The sequence below is a fragment of the Amblyomma mixtum genome, chromosome 10 (assembly GCF_055824585.1).
Source record: "Amblyomma mixtum isolate Tamu chromosome 10, ASM5582458v1, whole genome shotgun sequence".
NCBI classification, from domain to species: domain Eukaryota; kingdom Metazoa; phylum Arthropoda; class Arachnida; order Ixodida; family Ixodidae; genus Amblyomma; species Amblyomma mixtum.
The window spans coordinates 86143690-86153309 of NC_143021.1; the positions used below are offsets into that span (position 1 = coordinate 86143690).

The 9620-nt window shown below is 44.5% G+C and overlaps 2 protein-coding genes across 2 annotated transcripts; one reads left to right on the forward strand and one right to left on the reverse strand.

Annotated features, from left to right (window-relative positions):
* Positions 1-420: 420 nt before the first annotated feature.
* Positions 421-3012, forward strand: LOC149326351 (uncharacterized). The gene is made up of 2 exons (XM_089562968.1): positions 421-1148; positions 2395-3012. The coding sequence occupies exons 1-2, from the start codon at positions 445-447 to the stop codon at positions 2984-2986; spliced, it is 1296 nt and encodes a 431-aa protein (XP_089419094.1). The 5' UTR covers positions 421-444; the 3' UTR covers positions 2987-3012.
* Positions 3013-3712: 700 nt separating this feature from the next.
* Positions 3713-5590, reverse strand: LOC149326352 (uncharacterized). The gene is made up of 3 exons (XM_089564546.1): positions 5139-5590; positions 4517-4673; positions 3713-4078 (listed from the first exon to the last, which is right to left on the reverse strand). The coding sequence occupies exons 1-3, from the start codon at positions 5408-5410 to the stop codon at positions 3713-3715; spliced, it is 795 nt and encodes a 264-aa protein (XP_089420672.1). The 5' UTR covers positions 5411-5590.
* Positions 5591-9620: the final 4030 nt, after the last annotated feature.

The window sequence follows — 9620 nt, forward strand, 5'->3', positions numbered from 1 at the left end:
ACCCTCAGCGCAGTGGTCAGCTATTTTGGTAGCGCTGAGGTAAAATGAGCGTCAGGTGAGACGCACAGTCATCAACACACCTGTCTAGAGCACTCGAACGACGCATCCAGGAGTAGACTTATACCCCTGTCAAGCGGGCAAGTTAAGTGCACTTACGGAAAGCGCACTTCGGGACCCCGAGTGACACTTTAGGCTACGCGGTGCTAAACGGGAAAAGAGAGTGTACTTTCAGTAAAAAAAATGGCGAGAGGCTAAGGACGCGTTTTTTTAAAGATTTGTTTTAAATATATAAAAACTTCTAATAATTGATTGCTTTACGTCGTGTCGTGGATAAAAACAAATCTAACCGATTTTTTGTCAAAAAAAGCGAAAATACGTTTTTTATTACAAGAACATTGCAAGTCAAAGCCGGCCAAGACGACTTCCTAGCCTATCCAGACCAACATGGCGGCGTGCGACGAGGGAGTGTGTGGTACCGCTAGAAAATATGAGCAAATTCTATGCAGTTATCTTCACGCAAGAGCCCGGCGCCGACGTCAGGAAGAACAATTAGACGATGAACTTGAAGATGCCGTGTCAACTTTCAGGCACTTGGAGGACCAGATCATGGCCAACAATTTCGCCATCGCGACCGTCCTGGCAGAGCACTATCCTTCCGCTCACCGAGAGCGGTTGCGCTTTGTACGGAATGACACTTGGTTTGAGGACACGTTACCGAACCTCAGCGAATTTCATTTCAGGCAAGCGCTGCGTGTGTCGCCTTCCACTTTTCGATATATAGTGGAATCGTGCCGCCCGGTTCTTGAGCGGCAAACCACGACCATGATGAAGCCCATCTCTGTGGAAAAACGTGTCGCCGTGGGTCTGTACCGCTTGTGTTCAAGCGCAGAGGACAGAACTGTTGCGCACCTCTTTGGAGTAGGTCGTTCCACTGTGAACGTCCTACATCAAGAATTTTGTGCCGCAGTGGTCGACCTTCTTGAAGGGGAATGGCTGCAAATGGTGCATCCGATGAAAATGAGTGCCCACATGCGTGAATTCTACGCTATAACAGGCTTTCCCCAAGCCATCGGCGCCTTGGATGGCTGCCACTTTCCCGTGTCGCCACCGAAGGAGCATGCCACGGACTATTATAATTACAAAGGCTGGTAGGTTCCTTTGCTTCCGGCAGACTCATTTTTGCACTTTGCACAATTTTACGTCGTTATCACGCCATAATGAATAACACTTTTCTTTGTGGTGAAGGATTTATGCAGGATTGTATATATACTTATCAGACATTGTATATGTGTTCAAGTTGCGTACTACCTAGTAGCGTGCTTAATAGAGTCCGAACTTCTGTTCATGATGGAATATTAAAAGCAGTGGCAGAAGACGTCACCGTAATTACCCCCAAATTTTCTGTTACTCGAGATTTGTGCATAAAAGTATCTGGTGTGTGTGGATGATGTAAAAGTGCACTCCTGGTGTGCTTGATTTTTTAATGACTGATGTCTCATTATTGCATATTTAACTGCACTGCTTCTGATGGATATCCTCTTCCTATAATTTGTAACAACCCATGCTTCATATTGTATATGTGCGTTCGTATGTGCCAGTTTAATAAGTTCCTTCTGTTTAATGCTTTGAATATAAATTTCATTAGCAGCAGCCATCTCAATAATATTATTTTTTTAAACCTATTCGCCTCATAATACCAGAATTTCCTGTTGGGATTCTCTGCATGCTGTCTTTGCTGCATTGTTCCCTAGTTCATCATTCCCAATCAAATCTAGTATGCCTTGATCTGTGTGTGCATTTATTTGTGCAAGTCTGCATTTGTGCTTCATGCATTTTTGCATTTGTGCTTTGTGCATTTCTTTGCAGTCAGCACACTTGTCCACTCTACTAAAGCAGTGTGCATCAGTACAGAAAAAATTAAATCCTAGCTCGGCTACTGTATATTCAATGCATTGCAATTCACACGGCAATTTGTATGCATATCCGCCTGACTACTGAGTGCCTGCTTAAAATTGCAAGGCCACCATGATGGCTCAGTGGTTATGGCACTCGGCTGCTGACCCAAAAGACGCAGGTTCGATCCTGGCCACGGCGGTCGAATTGCGATGAAGGCGAAATTCCAGAGGCCCGTTTACTGTGCAATGTCAGCGCATGTCAGCGCATGTCAGCGCAAGAACCCCAGGTGGTTGAAATTTTCAGAGCCCTTCACTACGGCGTCTCTCATAGCCTGAGTCGCTTTGGGACGTTGAACCCCAATAAATCAAACCTAAAAATTGCCATTCCTGTACGCAACAGGGAGCCATTTCAAGGGTGTAAGCAACTGTGATGATGACTGTTTGCATGCGTTATCTTTGCAACCAATGCTGATGAACCCATATTTGCTCTCCCACACAGGTACAGCATTATACTCCTGGCAGTAGTGGACCATAAATACCATTTTCGGTATATAAACATCGGTTGTCCCGGAAGATGCCATGATGCCAGTGTTTATGGCCGCTCTAAGCTCCATACTCTAATCGAGAATGGGACCTTCAGCTCTCCCACGGCACTGATAGAGGGCACCAATGTTCCACCAATTCTTCTATGTGATCAGGCATTTCCCATGTCACCAAACCTCCAAAAGCCGTTTCCAAATGCTAATCCTGGAAGCCGTGAAGCAGTTTTCAACTACAATCTTTCGAAGACCAGGAGGATTGTCGAGAATGGTTTTGGGAGGCTAAAGGCACGCTTTCGCTTTGTGATGAAGAGGATGGAGTGCCGGCTGAAGAAGGCAAAACTGGCTGTTCGGGCTGCTTGTATCCTTCACAATATCTGTGAGGCAATGAAAGACAGCGTAGAGCCCCAGTGGGAAAGTGAAGCACGTGCATTGGACTTGTATGCCCAGCCATCACGCAACACCGAAGAGTGCACTGGGGGAGGGCAAGCTGTGAGGGACGCCCTAGCAACTTATTTTTGGAAGAAGGCACAGCATCAACACGTGCCATGAATGAGCGCAATATCAGCCAGACTAAACTGAAGCAGGTGTTTTTGACTAGGTCATTGTAGTGTTTTAAGGTGGATGCTGGCTTTTGTTGTTCGACTAATGTGACATCGAAAACAGTGCAAACTTCACAAATGACGCAGAAAGGGGAGACGAGACACAGGCGGTGACAAACAACTGAAATTTTATTGCTCTTACACATCGGTAAATATACTCAAGGCATCAAAAACAACAAGAAGGATGAGACATGAATCATAGACAATTGCAGCAGGAAACGAGCAGAAAATCACGACTGCTGAGCTGTCGAAAGGAAACGAAATTCCTTATCCAGGTGCGATTGTCTGTGAGTCATGTCTCATCCTTCTTGTTGTTTTTGATGCCTTGAGTATATTTACCAATGTGTCAGAGCAATAAAATTTCAGTTGTTAGTCAGCGCCTCCATCTCGTCTCCTCTTTCTGCAGTCGTTCGTGAAGTTTGCGCTGTTTTCGTTGTGGTGGAAAACCAACTAGCTCGTGATGTGTTCTTCAACTAATGTGGCAGTTTTGTCGTGTTGCCGTGGCATGTCTTCAGAAATAAAGTGCTACCCAAGGCAGGCACAGAAAAGAAATGCATGACAGCGGCAACAAAAGCATACTTATGTATTTACCTGACAAGCAAGCTGTAGCGCAGCAGAGGATGGCATAACGGAACAGACAAAGAACTGCAAGGACATACACCCTTTCACGCATAATTTATTTGTCTTTGTGCATCTTTTCCAAGATATCGAGCAGCCTATCTTCGCGAGCTTCATTTCGCTTCAGTATTTCTAGCCGCTCCTTCTGGATTGCTACAGTTTCGGCACGGTGGCGCTCTAGTGCAGAGCGCAATTGGCGCTGCTCTTCCAATAGCTGTGCCATGAGCTTAGCAGGCGCAGCCAGCCTTTTCTTTCCTGCAACTGGTGTATCTGGTGGTGCTGCGGGTGCAACAGCAGCAGCAGGCTCCAACGGGGCGGTTTCGCCCTCTTGATGAATGAAACTCTCTTCAGCAAGCAGCACACCTGTCTGCAGTTCCTGGGACAGACCTGGGCCTGTGCCACTGTGCACCATGCCGTCGAAGAGCTGAAGAAAGAATAAAAACAGATGCTGTAGTAGAACTTTTTGACGGGTTAGTTGGTACATCATCTTGAAAGAATGTACTTTTTTGGTGTACGAATTTCTTTCAAGAATGAAAACACATTGCTGTAAGCAAAAAAAAAAGTGTACGGATAAACCAACATCTCTGAACAATATATGTGCTCACAGAGCGATGGCTTCTGTTACTTTACTGGCAATAAATTAATTCTGTACTTGCCTTTTTACTTGATGTTCTTTGTTTATCTGTTTTTATACTGTTTTTGAATGTGTAAGAGGATGAAAGAATTTGCCAAAGGCTGAATTTTTAGCCAACAAAATACCTCTTGCACTGAATATGAATTTGAAAGTCACTGTATTGTACTAAATAAACTCGACTGTCCGACACCTGCATCAGTTACTACTGAATGCTGTTATGGTGAATACCTCTTCTGGAGTTACATCATCAATGGCACTAAAGCCACTTTCTTCCATTAGGCTCGCATCATTCGCAGGAAGGGAGCCAAGGAAGCGGTGCAGATCCCAATAGAATTTCCATGGTATGCACCCGGATCCGGTTTTGGTGCCCGTCCTGGTGAGCAGCCTGAAATGGCAAAAAAAAAAATGGCTCCGCAGGTTGCTGCAACGTTTCCAGCAATGCACAACCTCAAGAACACTTTTTTTGTTGTGAAAGCGAAATAAAGCAGCCGCAAACTTAATTCTGTAGCGTAACTGCTGCGACCGCAATTTCTTACCAGCCGCGGCGGCTTTGGCTTTCGGCTGCTGAGCCGCAGATTCAAATCCTGCCAACTCCAGCTGCATTTACACGGCGAGCTTCAAATGTGAGACAGCGCTGTGCAATGTCGCTGCACGGTAGAGAGCCCCGGGTCGTCTAAATTTAACCGGAGCTGTCCACAATGCCTTCTCTAGTGGCCCAAATGTAGCTTTGGGGCAAACGGAAATTCCAGCAAGGATGAGATGGCGAATAAATGAAATAATTTAACTGCCACAGGTAAAACATGCACAATGAGGCTGTAGGTACTAGAGTAGAACATAAACAGGCTCTTACCTGTACTTGTTGCTCATATTCTGGATTTTTTTCTTCACTTCTTTGGTGTTCTTCCGGACACCTACTGCCCGGAGGCGCTCTGCTATCGTCATATAAATTTTTAAATTTCTTTTGGCGGCACGCAGGTCCGGCAACATATCCTCCCATATGTTGATCAATGCTCTTGTCTCCTCGTCCGTCCACGTTGTTCTTTCCTTGCTTCGGCAGCTTTCATCATTATCCACCGCCGTATTTGAAGCAGGCGTGGCACAAGAATCCTCAGAGCATGCCATGGCGTTCTTGATCTCGGCAGAAAAACGGAGTTCGCGGAGATCACCAGTCGCGACACCACCGCAAAGGCCGCCACGCGATTCAAATTCGACCGGCGTGGGTAGCACGTGCTCGTATCAAAACATAAACACGACCGAAATGAAAATGGCGACGCCGCAGTTCCGCATCGCGTAGATAGTTGCGTACACGATAAATTATTTTCGTCTCTTTATTGTGCTGTTTCGCTTATCACTCAAACCAAATTAATTTCTTAAAAGGTAGTAAAGAAGTAAAATGAACTTCTGTGTACTTTTTCTATGCATTATATTTTGTACCATTGAAACGGCTGGCGTCGAGGCTACGCACTCGGCCAGCAAAGTGTGGTCCGCGAACGCACTCTCAGCGGAGTACACTCTCCCGCGAGTGACACTTCTCTTGCGTCGTTTAGATGCGGCAAAGTGTACTTACAGCGAAGTACACTCTCGTTAAGTGCACTTAACTTGCCCGCTTGACAGGGGTATTACTTAGTTTAGTAGTTGCCCTGCACTCAAAACCTGATCTTAAAGCGACTCTGCATTCAGTGGGGTTAAGCTAACCTTCTCATGCTTTAAAAATGTATGGGGCTCACTAGACAGTGGCGGTTTGTCATTTAATGCTAATCAGGGCACACCGTTTGAGCGCTCTAGACATGAGTTCGGGCAAGTGTACATCGTCGGAAAGAAAAGACATTGGGGTGCGATCAATGGACCTCATCGAATGAGGCGCTTAAAAAACCGGCGTTTTGAGCCATTTTTATGACAAAATTTTCAAGGATTTTCATGTTACAAAAGGTGTCCCACACTCACCCCATGTCGGTATTCGGCCTTGTCAACCACCCCTTCAGCACTCGCAGAAACGAGCGTTGGCGAGTCTTGTGCTTAAAGTGCAAGGATGGCTTCATCGTCTCTCGAACCAATTTTTTCAGCTTGATACTCATCTGATGCGTCGCTGCGGTACTTCCGAGTTGAAGTAAAAGTCTTAAGAGTGCAGCATCATACTTTGTTTGTTGTCCATGTACTGGTGCCTAGCCTTCGGGGAACCCTCTTGTCCCTCACGTAACTTTGGGTCCTGCGTCAATTGTACAAAAAAGGAGGATGGTAGGCCTTCTGGTTCCTGTGGAAACCGACTGATTAACCCTCGATGATTAGATTGATTCTTTCACTCTGAGCTGAGGCTTTACTCACACAACAGCATAATTCTGGGAGTGAAGGTGGCAGATGTGGTCGGTGCTTATAGAAGACAGAGGTGAGGTGAGTCGATGGTTGTGATGACTCGGCAGGCAGCCTGCTACTTAAACGGTAGGGAGGGGTCATGGCTGGTGGTTGGAGCATCCGTAGGACAGCTGGCTTTCCCACTGCGTATTTGAATGGACTTCCTCGTCGATTTTCCTTCCGCTGCTACGAGCGCTTCGCTGTGAGTGGAAGCCTTGTGGAGGGCAGTGGTGGTTGGGCTGGTGGTTGGATGCTGTTATGGGGGATAGAGTTGAGTTGATGAGTGCATGGGTGTTCAGTTTTAAGAATGAAGGTGGGCAGGGGTGAGGAGGTGCATTGAGGGTGTGGGTGCCCTTACAAAAATGGATATCAACTTTCTTTAGAATTTGTATTAACATTCTATTGACTCTAGTAACCTTGTAGTAACTTTTACATTCTATCAACAATTGTTCATACAACGTTGATAGAAGTTACTTCTTTGTATGTACTCCTGTCAATAGAAAGTTACTAGAAAATAATTTTTACATTCTATGTACCTTTGTCAATACAATGTTGGTAGACTGTTACTTCTTTGTATTTACTCCTGTCAATAGAAAGTTACTAGAAAAGCTGGGTGCAGTTTGACACGTTGAGAGAAGTAAATGAACAAACTGCATGGTGTTCGAGGTGATTAACGCTATCTTGTTCGCATAATCGTGACGACATCTTACCTGATTGCATGGTGGAATCTGTTGCAGCTAGTCAACAATTTCACTATATCGAAAAGCGACCAACATTATTCGCAGCAAATGCGTTTGGAATGTAATCAGGATATGGGAAAACGTTTTAAAACAGAAGATATATTCCATTTTAATACTTTATGTTCTTTACGGACTGCTGTGAGCAGAAATACTCTAGAAAGTGACAAAACATTTTTGGTCATGCGAATAGATGCCTCAAATCATGTACTGTAGGCGAACACTTCAAAGCTATGAAAACAACCTTGAACACGAAACAAACATTACACTCACATTCCCTTAGCCAAGCATATTCTATTAACATTCGTTGATAGGAAGTTCATACAATTTCCTTACTGCTTTCTATGTACTGCTGTCAGTAGAAACATACTATAGACACCGACAGAACGTTTTATAATGAGAATAAATGCCTAAATTAATTAAGTACTCTAGCCTAACATGTCAATGCAACTAAAGCAACCTTGAACACGAAACAAACATTTGCAGTCACATTTTCTTAGGGCATATTTTATCAACATTTGTTGATAGAAAGTTCATACAATTTTCTTACTGCTTATATACTGCTGTCAATAGAAATATACTACGAACCGAGAAAGCATTTTGGTGATGCGAATAAACAAATGAAAGCCAAAAATAATCAAGTACTGTAGCCGACAACTTCAAACCGGCAACTTAACTAACCTTGAAGACGAAACAAAAATTTGCAATCACATTCCCATAGCCGAGCACGCTGGGGATTTTTAGAAATTTCAGTTCAATTTTCTCAATACTAGATTTACTGCTTCCGCATTTTTGAGTGCGGGGAAAAGGGAAAAGTTCATAACAGAACATTTATCCCGAAATTCAGAAACGTGCCTTGAATTGAAGACATTTAGTGACAATTTTTGATTGTATAAAGTCTACGAAAAAAGTTACCAGCAAACGAAATAATTTTGGTACAAAGTGAATGAATTCATAGAATACTCAAGTATTATTGCCTTGCACTTCAAGGAAATTAAAAGAACTTTAAGAAAAAATAGGAGCTAGTGACATATTGTGTTACATAAGCGCAATGATGACTTCGTTACAGCGAATCAGTTTCGCTGATGGCTCATTCTACACGAAAACAATGCTTTCTGCTGCGTATTCGTCCTTAAATTCTGTACTCAGGCAGTCATTAAACAGATTTAACATTTCAGAACTAACAAAGAATTTCAGCAGAGCTGTACAACAACTCTGCCAATTCGAAACACGTTGGTGTTGATATTGTTGTAATTCTTGATAGGTCATATTTTAACGTGCAGTTGAACAGTGATGTACCGTACGACGGTGCTAAAACACACTAGCATTAAGAGCGTTTCGCTCTGAGGTTTCAGAGGGATTATTGTTGCGAGCTACAAAAAAATTCAAGTTTAGCATTGCACCGATGTGTTTCCACACTCATTGAATGACACGTTCTCGCTAGCCCAAATGGCGCCCAAATTATATCACCAGCTTCCTGAACCTGCACCGCAAGCACACTTTCCCTGCACACTGCCCGCCATGCAAAAGTGCCCGGTACACTATGCGACTCCACGTGGGAGCGCCCAATTTTAACCCTCGCACTACCCTCCTCCTCGAGCGACCAGCAATGGCTGATCGCACGGGACTGAAAAACCCCGCGCGAAAAGGGCCGCACCGCTTCGCGCTCTGAGTAAATTCTGTGTAACGTGTGCAGGCTTACAGCTTCGAGAACTCAAGTTGCTTCGTTCCTCAGCGACTGTACATGCGAAATTTCAGGCAAGGCAATATTAATTTTTATTCATGTTCGGCGGCCGATACTATAAAGAGAAGTATAGAGAAACAAAACAGGTAACAGCGGCCCGCTGTACTCAACTGCGGTAACAAGGGCTTTGCATGAGGAAGGTGCACGGCAATTGGAGCACTATAAGCCCTCATTCTTGACTTGTTACATTTTTCGGTAGTACTGAGCCACAGAGGAGCTTCCAGTATGGAAAAAGCTAGGGTGAGAGCAGCCCCCACTTTGAGCACCGCTAAAACACAGGCGCAGTGCCTCTTCCGCATCTTCACTTGCATCTCCTTCAACGCAAACACGGTACGAAGCTGTGGCGAGGGAAAACGTGGTGAGAGCTGTATTTTCTATCTTCCCGTAATGCAATGACTAAGGAATCCTGGAATAAAGTGTTGGGTTTTAACGTAGTCATACGGAGTAGACGCGCGAAAGCATGTGTTCAGTCTTCGCCTTTTCTTACTGCCATCAGCGGACG

Coding starts and splice junctions, on each gene's coding strand:
- LOC149326352 (XM_089564546.1), bottom strand. CDS start 5,410: ATGGCATGCTCTGAGGATTCTTGTGCCACGCCTGCTTCAAATACGGCG. Junction 4,674..5,138: donor AATATGAGCAACAAGTACAG/GTAAGAGCCTGT, acceptor TTGCCATTTCAG/GCTGCTCACCAGGACGGGCA. Junction 4,079..4,516: donor ATGATGTAACTCCAGAAGAG/GTATTCACCATA, acceptor TTCTTTCTTCAG/CTCTTCGACGGCATGGTGCA.
- LOC149326351 (XM_089562968.1), top strand. CDS start 445: ATGGCGGCGTGCGACGAGGGAGTGTGTGGTACCGCTAGAAAATATGAG. Junction 1,149..2,394: donor TATTATAATTACAAAGGCTG/GTAGGTTCCTTT, acceptor TCTCCCACACAG/GTACAGCATTATACTCCTGG.